The 23,742-nt window shown below is 39.5% G+C and overlaps 1 protein-coding gene across 1 annotated transcript; it reads left to right on the forward strand.

Moving 5' to 3' along the window:
* The first annotated feature begins 1,468 nt into the window (after positions 1-1,468).
* Positions 1,469-16,814, forward strand: txk (TXK tyrosine kinase). The gene is made up of 16 exons (XM_079579941.1): positions 1,469-1,526; positions 8,509-8,557; positions 9,289-9,376; positions 10,914-11,045; positions 11,964-12,028; positions 12,225-12,284; positions 12,363-12,417; positions 12,485-12,564; positions 12,639-12,763; positions 12,830-12,904; positions 13,946-14,117; positions 14,182-14,398; positions 14,601-14,665; positions 14,745-14,863; positions 16,405-16,562; positions 16,643-16,814. Exons 1-16 carry the CDS (start codon positions 1,514-1,516, stop codon positions 16,712-16,714), a joined length of 1,545 nt encoding a protein of 514 aa, XP_079436067.1. The 5' UTR covers positions 1,469-1,513; the 3' UTR covers positions 16,715-16,814.
* The last annotated feature ends 6,928 nt before the right edge of the window (positions 16,815-23,742 follow it).

Below are 23,742 nucleotides of genomic sequence, written 5' to 3' on the forward strand. Positions count from 1 at the left end.
CCTTTTATTCTAAGTTGTTTTAAACTGTTTCTACATGAGTGTTGTGTTTTTGGATGTACTTTCTTAAAGGGATATTTCAGGATTTTTGACACAGGGCCTCATTTCCTAGTTATCCAGAGTGTTGCTGATTTCTGGAGATTTTTTTTTTGTAATTCATGCAGTTCTTACATCAGCTGGTATCAGCTAGCCTGCATTAAAAACAGTCAGACCCGCTCCACAGAGCACCTGAGACAAATCACTTATAACACCAGACTAACCATAGAAATGTCTGTGTCGATAGAATAATTTTAACCATTTTGCATTTAAAAGATCTTATATTTGAGCAGCATCAGCTTCGTGGTTGTATAAGCTACGCGGCGGAGGAGTGATCTGCTAGAAAATAGTCCCTCAAAATGCGATCATTCATGTGATGCAAGGTCAGTTATATTCCAAACATTATTCTTTGGACACAGACATTTATATGTTTAGTCTGGTGTTATAAGTGATTTGCCTCAGGTGCTCTGTGGAGCGGGTCAGACTGTTTTTAATGCAGGCTAGCTGATACCATAGAAATGCACTAGCCTTGCATTAGCCTAGCGCCACGAAACTCTTCAAATATGAGAACTGCATGAATTACAAAAAAAAAATATCTCCAGAAATCAGCAACACTGGATAACGAGGAAATGAGGCCCTATGTCAAAAATCCTGAAATATCCCTTTAAGCAAGACAAAGTCAGGACAGATGCTCGGTGCCAGGTTTTAGCACAATATGGACAAAGACATGAAGTTTAATCTAATCTAATCTAATGATCTTTAGCAGGGAGCTCAAACAGTGGCTAAAACTGGGCCAAGTACAAAATGTGCCTTGTCTGGTTCGAAGACATGTGTCAGTGTGACCCAAAAGCCCCTATGGACAGGTGTTGAGAATGACCACAGCCCATGTACAACACCGCCTGGGTCACACTCTGATAACTGGCTGATTGAGTGTGGTTAAATCTGCTTTAGTTCCTACTTAGACCCGGCTTATCCCTGGTTTAGTTCTGCACTAACCTGTTTTAATCCTAATCATGATGTAAACCTGACACACTTTCATCCTTTCACCCTCTCAGGCCTCTTTCTCAACCTTTTCTCTTCACTCTTCCTGCCTCAGTCTTAAACGGATGCCGTGGTTTTCTTCACGTCATTCTTTCATTTCCTCTCTATCGCACACCAACTCACTGTCTTTCTACACCTTTATTTTACGGTTTATCAACGTTACTAACAATAATCTCACCCACGATCCTGAAAAAGACGACTGTGCTAAACCACACCACGCAGTTAATGCATACAATTATCTCTTTTTTTTTTCATTATTGCGTTCGTTCTTCTGTGGTTTGTCTTTACCGATAGATCACTTCCTCCTCCCACCTCCTCCTCGTATCTTCTTCTTCTTCTACTCTTTTGTTTGTTGTCTCTCAATTGTTTCGTTTTAGAGTTCAACGTGAGCAGATGTGAACAAAGGAGTCGATGTCCCGGCCTGAGATCGCGACCAAAGATGATCCATTCAAGTGGGTACCAACTCTGATTGTTTCTTACTGTTTTAGATTTACCTTCAGAAACGTCCAAAATTGTTCTGGTGGACGAGTTTTTTACAGTGTCTGGTTTCAACCCAAGGACCTAGTTTGATCCTGTCCAGCTTTGTTGGTAGATATCGGTTTGTTCAGTCTGGACCTTTTGAGTTGGCGAGTGATATTGATTTGCTTTCAATGCCTTTTTTAGTCTTTTTTCTAACCCTACTGTCCTTAACTACCAGTCCTCTTTTGGTGTAAGACCGTCTCGCTGAAGCCGTACGAGCATCTTGAGTTGTTAAAGACAAGATTTTTGACGTAGGGCCTCCTTTCCTAGTTATCCAGAGTGTTGCTGATTTCTGGAGATATTTATTTTTGTAATTCATGCAAATTTAAGAATTCATGTTCTTATATTTGAAGAGTTTCGTGGCGCTAGGCTAGTGCAAGGCTAGCGCATTTCTATGGTATCAGCTAGCCTGCATTAAAAACAGTCTGACCCGTTCCACACCTGAGGCAAATCACTTATAACACCAGACTAACCATATAAATGTCTGTGTCCATAGAATAATTTAAACTATGTTACATTTTTTTTTTCATCTAAATGGATCTTTTTCCTCACGTCACCAGATTTTTTTTCCATCTTTTTTGGGGGGGTATTCAACTCATTTTGTAGCTTTTTTGTCATTTTATTTAATCAATTTTTTGTCATTTTTTGGTCACAATTTTGTCACATTTATTGTCATTTTTTAAAATCATTTTTTTGTCTTTTTTTGGTCATTTTTTGTCACATTTTTTGTCACTTTTTTTGGTCATTTTTTGTCTTTTTTTAATAATTTTTTTGTCTTTTTTTTGTCATTTTTTGTCCCTTTTTTGTCCCTTTTTTGGTCATTTTTTGTCTTTTTTTCATCAATTTTTGGGGTTTTTTGTTGTCATTTTTTGTCACATTTTTTGTCAAGGTTTTCTCACTTTTTTTTCACATCTTCATCATTCTTTTCGTCTCAGTTCTGTCACTATTTTCACACCTTTTTTTCCAGAAGCTTTTGGATTGGAATCGGAATTCTGAAAACAATAAACAGTAAACCGGATTTGGACCCTTAGACCTTTGCTAAACCTGCGCTCTGGCTCACGTAGAACCCGGAGTCTTGTATTCTCCGATTTCTGAAGAGAGTGTGAATGCATCAGATCTGATTATTGGGTTATCGGATTTCTACAGTTGTCTGATTTAAACGTAGCCATCGACTGAGGCCTGATTGTTTTAGATCCAGATTTCGTCTTCAGCCTTTTTTCTTACATCTCCATTGGGCTAGCTGATACTTCCACAATACCTCCTTAGGCCTCCCTTAATCCTGGTTTATGCTCTGTTTAGTCCTGGTGTCACTGTGTCATGTAAGCTCATTATTCTTGGATTCTCACCACTGCTGAAGAACTGAGCATGTGCGCATTTTCCAAACAGAAACGGCCAAAACTTTGAACTATGAGTATCTACTGTAGGTTTCTCTGATGAATGTAAATGCACTCATTAGACCTGGGACACTTTCCTCGGTTCCTCCTTTATACAAACCACAAAAGGGCAGCAGTTAAAGCGGCTGGTGATGAAACAGTCCTGGTAAAAAGTGACCGCCCCAGCTCTTTTCAAAGATTCAATGATAGCATCTCCCTGTGTTTTATCACTTACAGAATTTGAGTTTCTTTTGGTGAACCTTTTTCCTCCTTCATCCACATGTTCCTTTGGCCATCACAGCAGTCGTCGTCGTAGTTATTGTGGTACATTCGCGGTTTCATGTGTCTCCTGACTGACCGCTTCTGCTTCTTCGTCTGCATCTTCTAAGAACAAAAGATTATCTAATGTTGTGCAAACTTTCTGCACCACTTCTCCAAATCTGTTTACACAACTTACACACTTTGTAAATGACTCTCCAGTAGTGCGTAATCCAGGAATCCACAGAGCTTTTTGGACACTGTAGAAAGTCCTCGTTGGAGAATTTTCTTTGTGGTTTTTCTAACTTTTCGAGCACCACCGGGTCTGGATCAAGATCAAACTCGAGCTAAACCGAGTCTAAAATAAACCGAGTTATGTCTAAACTGGGCGTAATCCGAACCTCTGACTCCGAGATGAACGCACTACCGTCACTTCCTTTAACCTTTCATCTCTTAACCCCCACAAAAACGCATCCAAAAGGTAACGCAGCAGCAAAAAAAAATCGGTTTTGTAGGTCTTAGCTTTCAAAAAACCTCCTCGTCAGGTCATTTTATGTACAAAACTGGAATTTGGGAGGAAGTGGTGCTTTTCTTTGGGTCACGAAGAAGAAAATCGTCCCACAACTACCCAATGTCTGACCCTTTTTACCATGCTGCAGGGTCCTCTCCTTGAATCTTCTCCAGTTCCCAAAAAGCTCCTCCTTAGAATCAGAATTGGTTGTATTGCCATGGTTGCGAACAGGTTCACAACTATGAAACATATAACATATAACTTTAGATAAATAACAAACTATAAAGACTTTAAGAGACTATAAGACTACAAGGGCATGCATAAGAAGATTAAATTTAAACTATGATAAAGAGAACAACAGTTTGACGTAGAACAGCGTGAGTGTATTTTCAGATGTACAGGTGCATTCAGGGCCGGCTTAACCTACTCAAAGGCCCCTGGGCTAACCATGAAATATAGCTCCCCCCACACACACACACACACACACACACTCTAACCCGAGATGGCTTACTGTTTATATAACCTTTAATAAACAGAATAATTAATTTTCAGCTCAAACATTCTATGAATTTTGCTGTTTTCATTCTCACTTATACTTACAGAGGTGTGTTTCCGATCAGAAAACTACAAAGCCCCTAAAGTTCCCTGAAGGGGGGGATAAAAATGTTGTTATAAAGGCCCCTGGGCCCCTGTGCTCCAGCCCAGGCAAGCCCAGTGGATAAGGCGGGCCTGGGTGTATTGACTTTAAGCAGCAAATATGCGTGTGGTCAGACCACATAGTGCAGGGGTAGGCAAGTTTGTGTCATGGAGGGCCAATTTTCTTCATTTCCAAAACGCCAAGGGCCAAAACTTACAATCGTAGCCCAAAGTAAAGCACCTTTTTTCTACAAATATAAGTTTTGCACATAATATATGACCTAATGCAGTGTTTTGCTGGGAAATGTGAAAATATTGACAGTATTTTTCACATTTTAGAGTCATTTTCATGTATTGGGTCTCGATTTATGATAAATGTTTATTCAAAATTCTCTTGGGGGCCAAAGGTTTTATGCTGGAGGGCCGAATTTGGCCCTCGGGCCTGACGTTGCCTACCCCTGACATAGTGCCATAGAGCAGATTACATTCACGAGTCTGTTACTGAGTTATTGGGTTTTGTTTTTGGGGGGGAAAACTGTTCATGTGGCGGGAGGTATGTGTCTGAATGGACCGTAGCCTCCTGCCTGAGGGGAGGGGGGTGAATAGTCCTTGTCCAGGGTGAGAAGGGTCAGCTGTGATCCGACCCACACGCCTCCGGGTCCTGGAGAGATGGAGCTCACCTCAACCTTCTCCACAGCAGCACAATGCAAAAATATTTTTTCAACGATAGTTGGTAAACGGTGGACATTCATCATCCAATCAGAGACGTATTAAGATTAGGCACCGCCCACTATCCTTAAGGTTCGTGGCTCGGGCAGGGTCAGAGTTAAGCTGATTGGTTGATGACCCTTCACTCTCATGACTTGTGACTGGTTGATCTACCAACTATCCCAGGAAACGCCTTCCTTTCCTTTCAATCTCTTGATCAGCTGAAACCTTTCATCAGGAAGTGAAAACACTCGCCATCGCTTCACTACAGCCACATGGTCTGTTCATGGTCGAGTTAGTTCACTTGAAAAACCAGGAAATGAAACCACTAGATATTTTCTGTTAGATCAGTGTTTTCTAACCAACAAAGTGTAAGATAGTAATAAATACGTTTGACATTATTACCAAAGACACCTAAATCCTAAAAGCGTTACTAAAGCATTAATGAAGTTTAGAATTGCAGATGAACCTGGGCACCGCAGTTTGAGAACCACTCAGACAATACAAAGTGACTTAAATTACACTATATATTTGCAGACTGTAATTACTTATTTGTAGCTCGCAAATAGGGCAAGGTAAACTAAATAGTGAGTAATAGGAAGTTGGTTCACCACAAACCACCAGACACCACTAATGTACTGCACTCCTGCAAAGCATCATGGGAGATCGAGTGTAAGAAGTGTCCGTCCCGATCTAAAGTCGGAGCTCATTTACTCAAGAAAAAGGGGCAGCTGCTCATGAGAGGCTCTTTTCCCACTTTAGTCCTGCCTGGAAGGTGGACGGAAGGGCATCCGGGGTAAAGTAAGTAAACTTAGTGGCCGTTAAAGAGGAATGTGGTGAAAACACATCTTTGAAAAGGGAGATTGACTCGTTTTCTTTAAGCTTTTAACCACGTTAGTAGTTATTACAGTGTTGGGCAAGTTACTTTAACACTGTAATATATTCCATATTGTAGTTACAGCTGTAAAAATGTAATACTGTATGTTTGTATTACATACTGTTTCAAACATGTATCTGAGTTACATTACATTGAGTCACTTTTGGAAAAAAATACAGGTGCTCATCATATAATTAGAAATAATTAAAAGTTCATTTATTTCTGTAATTCAACTTAAGACGTGAAACTAATAAATGATACAGACTCACTACATGCAAAGTGAGAAATGTCAAGCCTTTATTTGTTGTAATTCTGATTCTCATGTGGGGTTTTCACAAGCTGTGTTATATAAATTATAACAAATAAAGGCTGTACATATCTCACCTTGCATGTGATGAGTCTATATATATTTCACAGTTTAAGTTGAATAATGCACTTCTTCATGATATTATATGACACCTGTACATTGAAAATACTAATGATGTCTCAGAGCAAAAGTGCAGTCAAACATTTCCTTTTCCTTCTCTTTCCCCCATTCTCTCGTGTTTGTTTTGCCGACATTTGCTACACACGACTGCAGATCTCACACTGTACAACACAACTGCAAAACTAACTCATGTGCAGTAACTACTGTGCAAGAATGACCTCTGTATAAGCAGCATTTTAATCTTTCTATCAATGTCACTTTACCAGCACTGAAGGACTGGAAGAAATTGCACTACTGACATATTTTATAGTCTTTATTCTTTATGTTTTATTATTTGCATTCATTGTATATAAAAAACCTTTACTTACTATTTCATTGACTGCACATTTTCTTATCTTATACACCAGTGTCCAACTTGATTTGGTGCTGCATTATATTTGGGGCAGTTTGGCATTTCAATACAAAAAAATACCTTCGTTTTAAAGATGAAATGGCTGTAGGAAAGTTTTTGCTCCTGTTGTATCTGTTTCTAAAGGTCGCACATGCTCAGTACGTCAGCAGTAGTGGAAAAAACAGGATATTTGTACTACACGGATGTGCCAGAAGCAGCATTGTGCTCATGTTTAGTGTGACTGTACAGTTCAGTGTCTGTAAATGTCATTGTCTTCTCATCCCCTTTAAACATGTTTTGAACCTTTAACTGTTTTTGTAAACCCATCCAGGGACAAGTGATACATACATCAGACTTATGTTGTCTATATTTATGTATCTGTCCCACTCAAATAAACCAAATAGATGCATAAAAATACAGTAACCAGGAAACTGTGGGAATATCCTAGTTTCTAATGACCTGGATTATTGGCTTGTCCAGGAAACTGAAACCAGGATCCTGTGTTTATGTGAACCAGACAAAACCAGGAACCATTTTGTGGATGCAAAACAACTAGAGATCAAATCTGAGATCATTGTTTTTGGCCCACAGACACAAAGACAAAGTGTAATCAGTCACCTTGAGTCTCTCTCTCTAATACCAGGTTCTAGGAGTGATCATGGACTCAGACCTGAACTTTAACAGCCACATCAAAGCAATAACATCACCAGCTTTTTACCATCTGAAAAACATCACTAAGATCAGAGGAATAGTGTCAAAACAAGACATAGAGAGACTTATACATGCATTTGTCTCCAGCAGGTTAGACTATAGTAACAACTGCTCACTGTCAGAGCTGCAGAACATCCAGAACCAGGAAATACGACCATATTAGTCCAGTGCTCTGGTCTCCTGGCACTCCTGTCAAACAGCTCTGCTTGTTGCAAGTCTTTTTCATGGTTTAGCACCAAAGTACATCTCTGGTTCCCAGAGTCAGGACTAAACACGGTGAGGCTAAAGCTAAAAATCTGGAACAGTCTTCATGAGGATCTGAGACAGGCCTCAACTCTGACAATGTTCTATCCAGGCTGAAAACAGTTCTTTTTACCCGTGAATATGACAGCTGAAAGTATTTTATCTGCACTCCTGCCTTTTACTGTAATTGATTGATTTTTATTTTAATATTTTTATTGATTTTATCCGTTTTCTTGTAATTTTATGCAGCTGTGAAGCACTTTGAATTGCCTTGTGTATGAATTGTGCTCTACAAGTAATCTCGCCTTGCCCTTAATAACCTCCTGGACGCTCGAGTGCGTGTAAACACAGTCTTTGTGACGCTTTGTGACGATCATTTGTAGCTGTAGAAGTGCAACTTTGCTGCACTTCTACAGCTACAAATGATCGTCACAAAGCGTCGCCCACGTTCACATTCACAAAAAAAGGTGTGAATTCGGGGGAAAAGGAAACTCTACTTCCTGACAGTGACAACTCGCTGGAGCCCACACAGTGAGCGGCCAGCGACGAGAAATCCGCACCTATAGACAGTAACAGCACTGTGAAACCAAACGCCACTTTCATTTCTCACATTAATAAGGTTGAAAAGTTTTGTTATGTGAAAAATGATGGATGGTCCAGGGTTTGATGCTCCTCATTTGAGATTGTGACGTCCATGAATCTGTTAAAATGGTTGAAAATTTAACATGAATCCAACATTTTGGTGCAAAACTTGATGTTTAAAGTATTTTTCCTCCTCAGATCAGTCGTTCCTCTCTGTCTTCTGCTGCTGCTGCTCTGTTCACTCCAGGTACTGTCATTGAACCCTAAATCCTGCAAATTTAGATACTGTTTTAGCCTGAGTATACATGCGTTTCCAATGACATCACGCATCATTCCGCCATTTTGAATACCGAAGTAGAATTATGCAGTACTACAACATGTAGCAATATCTCTGAAAATGAAAGACAACTGATCGACAGTGGCATATTTATGATCTCGTAATCATTGCTCATGAAGGTGTCAAGAGAGTCTTAGGCTGAGTCAGTGTTTAAGCTGCTCAAGACGTTAGCATGCTACCGGTTAGCACCTGCTTCAACACGATAAACAAATGTGTGGCTCACATCTATGAACACTGAGGAAATACTACAGTAACAGCTCTGACCTCTGTCACATGTTGTATCCAAGGCTAGATGTTTTGAGTTTGGTTCAGGGCTTTCTCTTAGAGAGGTCAGAGCTAAGCTGTTGAAGCTAATTGCTATCTGGTAGCATGCTAACATCTTAAACACTGACTCACTGGTTTCTTCACATAAACGTGTGTCTCTGGGGTCGTGTTTTTCTGTTGTCTTCTTGAGCAATGATTACAAGTACATAAAAATGCCACTGTCAATCAGTTTTCTTTCATTTATATCCTGAGTATATTGTTACATGTTGTAGTACTGCATAATTCTACTTCAGTGTTGAAAATGGCCGCCATAACAACAAAAGTCACATGACTGAAAGGCATGTATATATGAATGAACATTTCCCTGTGTGCTTCAGAGAGTTCAGGACCAGGATGGAGCTGGAAGAAAGCACCTCTCTTTGCTTCCAGAAAAGGCACCACCCCGGACACGCTCGGCGGGCTCAGGTTAAAGCCGATCTTCAACTTTTTATCAGAAATATGGCTACAGATTCTACATAGGGATTGCACGGACAGACAACGGAAAAGGATGAGTTCATGGAAAGGGATAGGTTTTGGAGCTTAGACAATCTGCAAACATTCATGAACAGGAAACCCAAGCCATTTTCTGTAAGCTTAAAGTGATAGTCTGGAATTCTAAACGTATTACAAGTTTTATACAATGTGCAAAATCGACCGCCTAGTCTTGCATTTTGATGTAAAGTCAGGAATTATATATGTATTTTATTCTTTGTAAAGTGTCTCCTTCCCCGATCTCAGCAACTAATCAGAGTCTAGTATCCTCCCGCGTTGACCAATGAGACGAGCTTTCCCTGTGAACCAGCCAGTCAGGTCCAATCAGGAGGGAGGGGGAGGAGCTTTATCGTTCACTTTTGAAAACTCTATTCCTTCTCTCATCATTTTGCAAACTAGCTTTGGTTAAAGAGGGGAGGAATTTGATTGTTTACTTTCAGATTTCGCTCTGTCGCTCCTCACTTAGCAAACCTACAGACTATCACTTTAAGTATCTCTGCAATTGTTGTCATGTACAAGTAGTTAACAGGGTAAAAATAAAGTGGCAAACTAGTTTAGACACAGGTTTTGGAGCAGATGGAGAGGCTGAGAAGGCTGTTGATTCGGCTGCAGCACTTTTTGAAGCCTTAACTTCTTAAATCCCACCGGAACCGAGCACATTTTTGTCCAGTTTGGCTTTACCCAAATCTAAAAGCTTCCTGGAAAACGTGTCAACAAAAATGAGGCTAAAATGAGGATGAAAATGCAACAAAAGAGCGAGAAAAATACGACAAAAAAGTGACAAAAATATGACTAAAAAGCGATGACAAAGCAAGAAAAAAGATCAGTTTTTGATGAGTTTTGAAGGAAATTCTTTCAAATGAGGTGTTACACTGGCCTATAGGCTTTCACCTTTTAGATTTGGGTAAGGCTGAGCTATAGGGAAAATCTGCTCAGTTCATGCGGTGGCTAAGAGGTTAAGTCATTACTAAATCTGTGATATCTACATGTTATAACATATTTTATAAAACTGATGAAATTTGTGAAAAAAATTAAATAGTTGGATATCAACTTGTAAAATGTCATGCGGTTCGACAGTGTGTCCTATGATCTCACACTACTTAGAATGTTTAAATAATAAAAAATGTTTCTGTGACAGCAAAGGATAATTATATGTGTTATTAAAAGAGAACAAAACTAAGTAATTTACATTTGGGTGATTATTCCAAAATATACAAAACTTATAAACTATTTCACTGCTAAAGTAAGTTTTATAGTTTGCATTAAGGTCCCACTGAAGTTTAATATTTATTGTTATATTTGTATTTATAATCGTTTTTTCAATTGATTTAAGTATGTGTCGCATCACTTGACATTTGGCTTGGTTTGGCTTGAAATCAACAATTGTTTCAGACTTTTAGGATGACAAGTACAATTAATTTGCTTTAAACTAAAAACGAGTTGACGTAACATCCCTAAATGTCGTTCTTAGATGGAAAAGTCGAGGAAGAAGCTGCCCATGCCTCCTCCAGAAGGGGGCGACGATGAGGGGCCCGGGCAGCAGAGGGTCATGGCCATGTACGACTTCACCGCCAAAGAAGACACCGACCTCACCCTCAAACAAGTAACTATCGATCTATACAACTCATTTTTAAAGAAAGTGAGCGACATGTCAGTTTAACTCTGTGAATCCTGGTGAAGTCTGTGCATGTTTGTGTTTGGTGAAAATGACTAAGATCAGAAAACGAAAACCACTGCATTTTCTTGACTCAAACAAGCTGCCGTTTCACGACCGACCACTTCCTCCGGACTGTTTTTTCTGAAGTGGAACCACATGACGGTGCACAGGTGTTTATCATCAGTTAGCACGTACAATATATATAATATATAAGCAATTACCAATATTGTCACTTCATCATTAGATATGTTCTTGTTAGTTTGATTTATCATCTTCATACATTTTTGTATCAATCTTTAAAGAGACTAGATGCAAGTTGGCCATTTATACTCACTACTGCCGCCTCAGGTCATGCGTGTAACTGCACCTTCTATACTAAAGGGATATTTCAGTGTTTTTGACATAGGGCCTCATTTCCTAGTTATCCAGAGTGTTGCTGATTTCTGCAGATATTTTTTTTTGTAGTTCATGCAGTTCTTATATTTGAAGAGTTTCGTGGCGCTAGGCTAATGCAAGGCTAGCGCATTTCTATGGTATCAGCTAGCCTGCATTAAAAACAGTCTGACCCGCTCCACAGAGCACCTGAGGCAAATCACTTATAACACCAGACTAACCATATAAATGTCTGTGTCCTCTTGGGGGAGGAAAATACTTAATTTTAACATTTTTAAACTCTGTATAGTCTCTTTAATGCACATTACCTGTGTTGTTTATTTGCACCCAAACACCCAAGGCCTGGGGTGTTTTTTGCAGCTTCTCACAGCTGCAAAAAGGCCCCGGCCTGGGGTTTTGCATGTTTTCTGCGCAGAGATGGAGCCTGTGGTTTCCTCCATTCACCTCATTTATGTCCTCTTTGTCGTGCAGGGAGAAGAGTACATCATTTTGCATAAACAGGACCAGCTGTGGTGGAGAGCTCAAGACAAACACGGGTGAGCAGCGACACTTCCGATTAGGGTTCAACCTGATGATTCATTGAACTGTAAACCTGTTCGTTTTTGGATAAATTGCCCTGTCTTCTCCACACCTGTCGCCTCCCTGGTGTGCGGAGTCTTCCATAGCAACACATTTTGAGTTATAAACCCCCACTCCCTGCAACATCACTATTATTTCTATCTTCTGCTTTAGAAACAAAGGCTTTATTCCCAGCAACTACGTCACAGAGAAGAACAACATCGAGGCCAATATGTGAGTGTCAAATCTTTCAAAATGTCCTCTCGAAGGTTTTCCTCTTGTTTAATGCCAGTTTATCTCTGTGACATTAAGGTGGTATTGTAAGAACATCAACAGGGCTGAAGCGGAGCAGCTGCTGAGGCAAGAGGTAAGTCGAGCTTAGATCAAGTCCGCCTTAAATCTTAAATGCCATGACTCTATAATGTGCCTTTCAGGGTAAAGAAGGAGGTTTTGTGGTGCGGGAGTCGAGCCAAAGAGGCGTCTACACTGTGTCTGTCTACAGCAAAGCTTTAGGGTAAGAAATCCCCTATATTTATTAATATAGTGAAGCATACTGAAGGGGAAAACACACTAAATGTTTGTTTTCAGGGAGAGCGGAGGAGTGAAGCATTACCAAATAAAGATCAGCGACACCGGACACTTTTATTTGGCCGAGAAACACACTTTCGACTCGATCCCGGAGGTCATCCGCTACCACGAGCACAACGCGGCAGGTACGGGACGACTCAAAGGGCCTTCGAACTTATCAGTGACTTTCTCATGACTTTCTCATGTTTTAGGCCTGGTGACTCGGCTGCGTTACGCTTTGGGGCCGATGGGAAGATGTGTCCCGGCCACAGCAGGCTTCAGCTCAGGTAAACAGTGGATTAGTGACGATAAACCTATTTTTGTAATCTGCCTGGGAGCAACAAAAGGAGCTATAGCAATTTCTGCAAAACCTCCGCCAGATGCTGATTTATTTCTGAAGTACAATCGCACTTCAAATGTTGTTTTTGTGACAGGCCTAGCTCAAACATATGAGATTCCTAAAAGAGCATAGTTTAATGCAGGGTCTCCAAGAGGCGGCCCACGGGCCGGAAGTGGCCCGAGATGATTCAATCCGGCCCCTGACTTGTAAAGCTCAAATTCCTAAATAGGCCTATTTAAAAAGAAAAAAAAAACATAATCAGAAGGCTCACTACAGCCACTGAGGGGCAGCTTAAAGGGGCTAGATGCAAGTTCGCCATTTTATACTCACTACTGCCACCTCAGGTCACACGTGTAACTGCACCCTCTATATTAAGCTCGTGCATGACGGTACTTCAGACCCGAATTAACACCTTTTTGAGTGACAGTGCAGGATTTTAGAGGCAGTTGTGGTGAATAAGTCTGGGCCCATTCTACACCTTAGGACATAGTTGGAACATGTAGGGGGAGGAAAATACATAATTTTGACATTTTTAAACTGTGTATAGTCTCTTTAAATGAAAAAAAGAAAGAATTCCACACGTGTCCAGCAGAGATCACTGGCATAAGATATATATACGATATAAACAACACATTATAGCCATGTGCCTGTGGCTACAATAGCAGCTTAACACAACCACAGAGTGTGGAGTGAGTGAATGAATAATGACTCCAGTGTAGCAGAAACTTGTGACACAGGCTGGTAAAGTGCAATACAAGTGTAAGCCGTTATTATGAGGCCACAGTCTGGCTCATTATTATTCATTTATTGAAAAATATTTCCTCAATAGTATTTTCCCAATTAAAACATATTTTACTGGAACTTTTGTTCATGGACCCCAGCGATATACAGGTACCCCAGGGAAATGTCTAATGTTATAAACTGTAAGCAGGATAATGAGATACATTTTTGCCTGATACGTCCACTTTCCGCGTTCGTCTGGTTCCAGAGAAGTGGGAGATCGACCCCCATGAGCTGACCTTCATGAAGGAGCTGGGCAGCGGGCAGTTCGGTCAGGTGCGTCTGGGCAAATGGAGGGCGCAGCACAAAGTGGCCATCAAAGCCATCCGAGAGGGAGCAATGTACGAGGAGGACTTCATCGAGGAGGCCAAAGTCATGATGTGAGTACTTTTATAACTAACGCTCCAGAGACCTCCAGAGAACAGCCTCCACTCTCACTCCCAGGAAGCTGTGCCACCCGCGGCTGGTGCAGCTGTACGGCGTGTGCCTGCAGCGGCGCCCCCTGCTGATCGTGGCGGAGTTCATGGAGAACGGCTGCCTGCTCAACTTCCTGCGGCAGAGGGGCGGGGCTCTGCGGGAGGCGTGGCTTCTGTCCATGTCCCAGGACGTGTGCGAGGGCATGGAGTACCTGGAGAGGCACTGCTTCATCCACAGAGACCTGGTGAGGGGATTAAACTTAACTCACGGAACTAAATCACAAAACAGATCATGCGAAATAAGGGACGTTTTCTCTCATTGCACTCAAAATTAGATGAAAAACAATCTTGTGGGTGTTTTCTCTTAATCTAAAGAAAGTACTTATTGCAGTGAGGCCATGATTTATTCATTTATTAAAAATATATTGTCTCATGTTGTTCTTCCAGGCAGCGAGGAACTGTTTGGTGACTGAACACAACGTGGTGAAAGTCAGTGATTTCGGGATGACGAGGTAAATTTGGAAAAAGTATAACCTCAAGAGAATCCTGCTCCTTTCCCCTTTCTTACTTCTTGTGTTTTTCATGCTGTAGGTACGTTTTGGATAACCAGTACACCAGCTCCAGCGGCTCTAAGTTCCCGGTGAAGTGGTCTCCTCCCGAGGTCCTGCACTTCAGCAAATACAGCAGCAAGTCTGACGTCTGGTCTTTCGGTGAGAACCATAATACGGTTACTTATTACTTAAGTAGAGATTTTTCATGGTTTATTTCAAGACTTTGGGCTAGTGTTTAGTCTAAGTAAAAAAAAGGTATACTACAGAATCTAAACTTTCAAAATCTTGGACTTAATCAGAGTTTAAAGGTTTGTCAGAGTGATGCTTAAATCTTTACAGATAGCTTCAGGAATACATAAAGTAAAAGCATCTCTTTAAACCTGGCTCCATCCATTAATTAGATTTAGCATCAGTCATCTCATGTTTGTGTATTTTTATTTTTTTTTTTTGCCGTTTATTGTGTGTTTACATCACTTTTTTTCATTGCTTTTTTGATTGTTTTTCACTTTTTTGTCACTTTTTGTAGTGTTCACTGTTCATCACTCATTTGTTGTATTTTTTTTGTCACTTTTCCATTGTGTTATTGTTGCTTTTTGTAATTTTTTAAAGTGTTTTTGTCTCTTTTTTATAGTGTTTTGTCACTTTTTTTGTAGTGTTTTTGTCACTTTTTTATAGTGTTTTTGTCTCTTTTTTTGTAGTGTTTTTGTCACTTTTTGTTGTGTTTTTGTCTCTTTTTTACAGTGTTTTTGTCTCTTTTTATAGTGTTTTTGTTTCTTTTTTATAGTGTTTTTGTCACTTTTTTGTAGTGTTTTGGTCACTTTTTTATAGTGTTTTTGTCTCTTTTTTTGTAGTGTTTTTGTCTCTTTTTGTTGTGTTTTTGTCTCTTTTTTACAGTGTTTTTGTCTCTTTTTATAGTGTTTTTGTAATTTTTGATAGTGTTTTTGTCTCTTTTTTATAGTGTTTTTGTCACTTTTTTGTAGTGTTTTTGTCTCTTTTTTTATAGTGTTTTTGTCACTTTTTTGTAGTGTTTTGGTCACTTTTTGTTGTGTTTTTGTCTCTTTTTTACAGTGTTTTTGTCTCTTTTTTTGTAGTGTTTTTGTCACTTTTTGTTGTGTTTTTGTCTCTTTTTTACAGTGTTTATGTCTCTTTTTATAGTGTTTTTGTTTCTTTTTTATAGTGTTTTTGTCACTTTTTTGTAGTGTTTTGGTCACTTTTTTATAGTGTTTTTGTCTCTTTTTTTGTAGTGTTTTTGTCTCTTTTTTTGTAGTGTTTTTGTCACTTTTTGTTGTGTTTTTGTCTCTTTTTTACAGTGTTTTTGTCTCTTTTTATAGTGTTTTTGTAATTTTTGATAGTGTTTTTGTCTCTTTTTTATAGTGTTTTTGTCACTTTTTTGTAGTGTTTTTGTCTCTTTTTTTTATAGTGTTTTTGTCACTTTTTTGTAGTGTTTTGGTCACTTTTTTATAGTGTTTTTGTCTCTTTTTTTGTAGTGTTTTTGTCTCTTTTTTATAGTGTTCTGTCAGTTATTTCTTGCATTTTCATCCTCATTTTCGTTGCTGTTGCTGACAGAAGCTTTTAGATTTGGGTAAAGCCAAACTAGTGAAAATGTGCTCGGTTAAAGTGGGGGTTTATACGAAAACCTAAAATGGCTGAAACAATTCATTTTTCAGCAGTCTTGTGTGTTTTTCCTCTTCCTCACCCAGGCGTGGTGATGTGGGAGATCTTCTCCGAGGGCCGGACTCCGTTTGAGAACCGTTCGAACGTGGAGGTGGTGGAGGACATCACGAGGGGCATCAGGCTTTACCGACCTCAGCGGGCGTCGCCGCCGCTGTACCAGCTCATGTACCGCTGCTGGCACAACGTACGCCCTCAGTCATCACACACATGTCGTACGCCCGGGTTGTTTTTTTATTTTGAACGTTTGTGTTTCTGTTTTTGCAGAAGCCTCCGGAGCGGCCGGCGTTCGCGGAGCTGCTGGAGGAGATCAAGAAACTGGCAGAAACCCAGGAATAATGTGAAGCAAAACTGAACATCTAATGAAAAGATTTTATTTTGGTTAGATTTGTACATATTGTTAATAGTAAATGTTGTAATTTATAGTAAAATTTTAAATAAAATCTATCTATATCTTTCCTTGAAGTGCTACTAATAAAATGAGAATGTTCGAACATCTAGGTCGTCAAACACGCCCACTCTTATACCTGGTGGGACTTCAGTCACAAGTTTTGGTTTTGGAGAAGGTGCTTAGTTTGTATGTCCTGAAATGTCCAGCTGGTTATTCCTTAAATGTATTTCTTATTCCCTGATGGCACGGAGATATTCCAAGATGACAATGCTAGGATTTATCGGGCTCACATTGTGAAAGCGAGTCCAGCCCTGAACCCCATGGAGAATCTTTGGGATGTGCTGGAGAAGGCTTTGTGCGGTGGTCACACTCTCCCATCATCAATACAAGATCTTTGTGAAAAAAGAATGCGACACTTTTGGCTGTCCAAACAAATTTGGCGCGTGACCTTTTTTTTTTTTTAAACAGACGCTGTTTTTTGTACAGTACAATAATATATGTAACACTCTTTTTTTTACCACAAGATGGAGACAAACATCGCCAAGACTGACTGTTGATCTGAGCGTCTTAAAAGTGTAACTGATTTATTTCTCTACAAGTATAAGGCATATATTGTAAACATAGGGTTATGTGGTCGATTTTTGTCAAATTTACTACTTCTCACTGCCAACCACATTTTCTCCAGTTAGGCTTTACCCAAATCTAAAAGCTTTTTGAAAAAGTGTAAAAACAATAAATGACAAAAGAGCGTAAAAATTAATCAAAAGAGCAGCACAAAAATGTCGGAAAAGTGTCAAATAAGTGACAAAAAAAGCTAAAAAATGTTGATGCAATAAAAAAGGCGTCAAAATAGTGATAAGAATGCAACAAAAAAGGTGACAAAAAGCAACAAAATAGCGACAAAAACGTGCCAAAAAAGCGTCAAAAAAAGCAACAATAAAGTGACAAAAAAGCCACAAAAGAGTGACAAAAATGTGACAAGTGTTTAAAAAGTGACAAAAAAGCCACTGCAACATGGCATAAGGCAAGGAAAAATATCCAAAAAGCCGAAGAAAAACTGTGCTCGATGAAGGCGGGGTTATGAGGTTAAATAAATCTCGAACCATAAAATCCCAACAAGAAATATTTTCAAGTGAGACTTTGTGATTTAACGCAATAAAAACTGCCAGTGACCATGAGCACTTTTTGTTATTTTGTGACTCTTGACAAAACATTTAGATTTATAGTTTCACCAGATTCTAAACGGCACTAAGGTTCGACATTTATATAAAATGAACCCTCAAACATGAACACAGGTGTGAATATGGCCCCACATTTCCATTTGTATCGATAGTTTTCCCTTCAAAGTGTCCGTAAGAGGATTTGCTCTGTTCACCGAAGCATCACTGAAGCAGTTTTTTTTTTTAATCTCTCTCTCTCTTTTCCTTTGAGCCAAAAACTTCCAACGCTGCGTCACTAATCTCAATAATTCCCATGATGCCGATGGGCTTTAATCCTGCCCGGACACGACAGAAACACAGGGAGGAAGAGGAGAGATGGGTTTTCATTGCCACCGGGAATAGAGCGAGGCGCTAAAAGGACTTTGTTTTTTGGTCAATTTGGGGAATTTTCATATATTTTCTTCCATTTTGAGACTTTTTCCTGAAACATGACGTGCGAGTCAGACGAGGTGAAGACAAGTCGCACATTTTTTGCAGGGTTTTCTTGTTTTGTTTTGAATTGAAACATCAGAAAGAATGCATCGAGCTGTGGAGGCCTGTGCCAAGTTCTTGTCTTCACATGGAGACAACAGCGCCCCCCCTGGACAGGTACGGGAACTGCAGCATTAATCGGTTGCCTCATGTTTTGCCACATGTGACACATTAGACACAATCATATCTAAGATTATTTTTAAATATTTTTTACCCAGCTGTCTTTAGTTTGACCATTTTTGTGATGTTTATAGTTTCACTTCCTTATTGGACACCGACAGGAAGTGACATAGATAGAGGAAAACTGTTTTAAACTGTTGCCATGCCGACCATGTTACGTCAATGGGAATAAATGAGACGTCATCCTTCTGAATAAAGCATTAAAACCTGCCATGAGCACTTTAAAGTCCTTTCATTATTATTAAATCGTCTCCACCTTTAGACGCCTTTATGAGACAGTCATGTGACCTTCGTTCATACGTAGACGCCTTTATGAGACAGTCATGTGACCTTCGTTCATACGTAGACGCCTTTATGAGACAGTCATGTGACCTTCGTTCATACGTGCTGAGAGAGAAGACGTTGAACTATGTGTCAGTTTTTGATTCGAGAGCTCCAGCCGTTACACAGATATTTACCATAAAGCCCAAAGTTACCATAGTTACCACAATCAAATTCTCAGCTGCACCAACTCCATTTTAGATACAGACGGCATCATAAGGGGGCGTGGCCTCGCTGAAGAGGGAAACAGAATCTTTTGGGAGACACAATTTTTCACTCTTTTTAGCCGTTTTCTGGTGAAATATCAACTTGTTTATCACATACAAATAAAGTCAAGTCTAAATCAGGTCCATGTGGTTGTTTGTTCACAGCAGATTGTTCAGTAGAAGCGAAATAACGGCAGTCGCAGCTAGCCGTTAGCATTAGCACGATGTTAGCATTCTCCGTTATTTTTGTATTTATGGGCTGTTGAACCACTTTGCTCCTCCCCATGTCTTTGTATCTTTATTTAGTAGAAAACCATATTCATAATGAAGCATTTGTTAAAGTAGTTTTTCAATCATTTGAGAAAGTTTAGATTTTTCTCCAAATTGTTTTCCCCCTTAACTGTTTTCAAACATGACCATATATGGGCGAGTCCAGAGATGTTGTCTGTATCTATAGGCAGTAGATTGAGCGGCAAGTCTGTGATTTTATTGATTGGTCGCTATTTTGCTTTTCAGAGTTTAAAGGGGCTAGATGCAAGTTGGCCATTTTATGCTCACTACTGCCACCTCAGGTCATACGTGTAACTGCACCTTCTATATTAAGCTCTTGCATGACAACTTTCTGAGTGACAGTGCAGGATTTTAGAGGCAGTTGTGGTGAACAGGTCTGGGCTCATTCTACACATTAGGGCTGGAACATGTAGGGGGAGGAAAATACTTAATTTTAACATTTTTGAGCTCTTTATTGTCCCTTTAAATGTGCATATTGTTTAGTGAATAATATGATGTCATAACCTATTATCACATCCTTCAGCTTAGAGACAAGTGTTTCACAGCTTTACCCATCATGACATAATCTTTTAATGAAAACATTTATCTTTTTGTCAACCTTCGGACAATTTCTCATGAAGAGTGTTTATTAAAAAAAAGAGATTATGATAAACTAAGAGGAGAATTTGATCTTCATTTGAGGAAGTCTGATGAACTAGATTTTAAGTTAAAAAATACTCATTCTATTGGCACATAATTTGACTTATCTACTCAAAGTGTGAATGACCTTTCAAGAAAATGACTTCCATAAAGTCAGTTTTGTTTTGCTGCTGCAGTAAAGTTACTTCAGACACAAACTGCAGAAGGAACTTTAGAAATATCCCCTGTCTGCGTCTGCGGCTTCTGCATTTGTCTAAGCTGTAAAATGCCGAACGACTTCAAGGTAAATCTTTGATCATCTTTATATCATTAACCTCTTTCCCCCCCATTTGACCAAGCATATTTTCTCCTGTTCAGCTTTACCCAAATCTAAAAGCCTCTCGACTGGAGACAGTGTAACGCCTCATTTGAAAGCTAAGACCTACAAAACTCACCTAAGATTATCCTCGTGTTGTTGTCACTTTTTCATCATAGTTTTGGTGCTTGTTTTGTCACGTTTTGGATGCTCTCTAGATGCTTTTTCATCACTTTTTGTAACAATTCTTTGCTTTTTCGTCACTTCTTGTTGCTTGTTTTGCTGCATTTTTATCACTTTTTTGTTCCACTTTTGTTGCTTTTTTTTAAATCAATTTTTTTTGTCTTTTTCATGGCCTATTTTGCTGTATATTTGTGGCTCTTTTGATGTTTTTCGCTGTGTTTTCATCCTCATTTGCATTTAATTTTTGTCACTATTTTGACGCTTTTTTGCAAGAAGCTTTTTTGGTTTGGGTAAAGTCGAACTACAGGAAATGTGCTGGGTTAAGGCGGGAGTTAAGAGGTTCATTGATTATTCCTGGGGTGCCCAAAGTGGGGCCCGATTTCGTTGGCCCGCCAGAGAGTGACCTATTTTGCGCCCAAGTTGTTAATACCAACTCTCTCCCATTCATTCTCAATGGTAAATATGGATGCAGTTCACTTTCTGGCCACCAGCGTCAAATTGGGGGCGCTGTTTCCCTCCTTTAGCAAAGTTAAGGAAACACTGCTGTGGCGTCTGGGAGTTTATCAATCACAGAGCGTTGTAGCATCAACTTTCACAGTTTTCCAACTTTTATTGTGTAGGTTGTTGACATCAACAAAAGTTTATGTTAAAAATTGACTTATGAAAGAATTTATGCTGAACTGACACTTTCAAAATGATCAAATGTGGCATTTTCTTTGAGTTTACGAATGAATGAGATAAAGTCACAGTCGGCACTGCTACTGTAAAACTGTATTGTTAACATTTTGCACTTGATTTCATACTACTGTGATACTACAGATACTACTTTCAAATTTATTGCAGATAAAGTGATACATTCTGAACAAAACTACTACAGAAGTAAAGATACACAGATACTCCAAAGCTCTACTACTTTGTATTGCATAGTCTTTGTAAAGCAGCAGCAGAAGTCGATGTGAGAGAAGCAGAAGCAGAAGCAGGAGTGAGGTCAGTAAAGATGGACTTTTATGGTCATTTTCCAAACACAACTGGAGACCCCTCACAAATATAGTCATTGTGTCGGTATGTGAGAGAAGAGAGCGCTTCTGGAACAGGCTGAGGAGCAGAGGAGTTCACATTTCTGTTTTCACCTTTAGTCGTCCAAAGTTATTGTGGCATCTCTTAGATTAATCCACTCGGATACGATATTTGAAGTGATTTCACCGTTTGGTCTCAGTTTGATTATTTTTTACTTTCAGACGAGGCTCTTTCGGTTTCCGTCCTTCTCCGTCACGGATCTGCTGAAATCCCGGACGCCGGACTGCAGCTGCGTCAGCCTCAGGTAAATTATGCTGAATATGAAGTGTGATGGAAAGAGGTCCAGGGTTTGTCCAGTAAACCAGTGGTTACAGATGTTTTTGTCTCACGTGCACCGTTGCATCCTCTGTTTGTTCTCTGTGTACCCCGTACCTCAAGGGTGTTGCTGATCATCTGTAACATGGTTTCCAAAGTGGGGGTCGGGACCCCTCGGGGGTCGCGAGGTCTTGGGTGGGGGTTTCAAGATGCTACTGTTTTATTATATTTTTTGGTGTTAAAAAGCCTAGAATTTGTGAAATCCATTCAATTATTTGAAGCTAAATTAGTAAATACATCTTGAAGGGGCTAGATGCAAGCTGGCCATTTTAAACTCACTACTGCCACCTCAGGTCATATGTGTAACTGCAATTTCTATATTAAAGCAGTACTAAGTAACGTGTTTACCTTAATAAATCCTTTCCGTAGTCCCTGTGGGGGTAATACAAGTGTTTATGGGATGATAGGGGGGTCTTTCATCTCCCCCTGGTGTCTCTGGACAGAAAACCATGTTTGCAACTTGTCTGCCACCGGTGCGGAGAAAGCAATACACACTAATGTAATCACGAAGAAGAAGCTAACATGCTAACGGGCAAAGCTAACTGTGGGCTAACGTCACTTTAAACAGTATTTACAGCCAAGTTTGAGTGAAAAAAAATATTTCCATTGTATAATTGGATGCACAGTAACCCTCTCTCCCTTCGCCTTTCCTGTCAGCGTAGTGTTTACTCTCCAAGACAATTAATAAGTTAAAAAATCGTAACTTGCTACGACACCTGCAGTTGCGCTTATGGCCTCTAGGGGGAAGAGTTACTTAGTAGTGCTTTAAGCTCGTGCATGACGGCACTTCAGACCCGAAGTAACAACTTTCTGAGTGACAGTGCAGGATTTTAGAGGCAGTTGTGGTGAACAGGTCTGAGCTCATTCTACACATTAGGACAGGAGTGTCCAAACTACGGCCCACGGGCCCACTTTTAATTGGCCCGCTGCAAATTCTAAAAAAAGACATATTATTAGTTTTTTTTTTTGGCCTTAATTATATCAATAATAAATGAAAATCTATCAATAGACAGCTTTAAGCATTCAATTAAAAATCATAGTTAACATTTTATTGACTTTTTACTTTAATACAATAGAGGTGAAGTTATATATCTGACCTCTACTAAGTGTGGCCCAGTTGTTTGTTTATTTTTCTGTATGTGGCCCTCAGTGAAAACAGTTTGGACACCCAGCAGTAGGACATGGCTGGAACATGTAGGGGGATGAAAATACATCATTTTAACATTTTTAAACTCCGTGTAGTCCCTTTAACTTTGAATTTAAAAAAGAGCGTTGAAAATGAGACGACAACACAGTGGAGAAAAAAACCCGTAATAAGTGACAACAACAACACGGCAACAATCCGATCCATTTAGATCAGTTTTGTAGGTCTTAGCTTTCAAAAAGTTTGCGTTACACTGGCCCTGTAGGCTGTAACCTTTTAGATTTGGATTGTAAATGCATTCCATTCACAGGGTTAAATGGATAAATAGAAAATGATGTCGAAACCATTATTTTTCTTCAGTTTAAATCTAAAAGCTTCTCGATTGGAGCTTAGGCCTCATTTGAAAGCTAAGACCTGCAAAACTCATCAAAGCTTCTTCCTTGTTTTTGTTTTCAGGTTTTAGTTTTTGTTTTTTTCTCATTTTGCCACGTTTCCATTGCTTTCTTTGTAGCGTTTTAGCTACATTTAGGTTTTATTAGTGTAACCCTTATTAGTAAAGCTTTATAAATGCTCTATAAATGATTAACCACAATGCACCACATGTCATTAATGTCAGCAGCTCTATATAAACAAA

This window comes from Gobius niger (genome assembly GCF_951799975.1).
Source record: "Gobius niger genome assembly, chromosome: 21".
NCBI classification, from domain to species: Eukaryota; Metazoa; Chordata; class Actinopteri; order Gobiiformes; family Gobiidae; genus Gobius; species Gobius niger.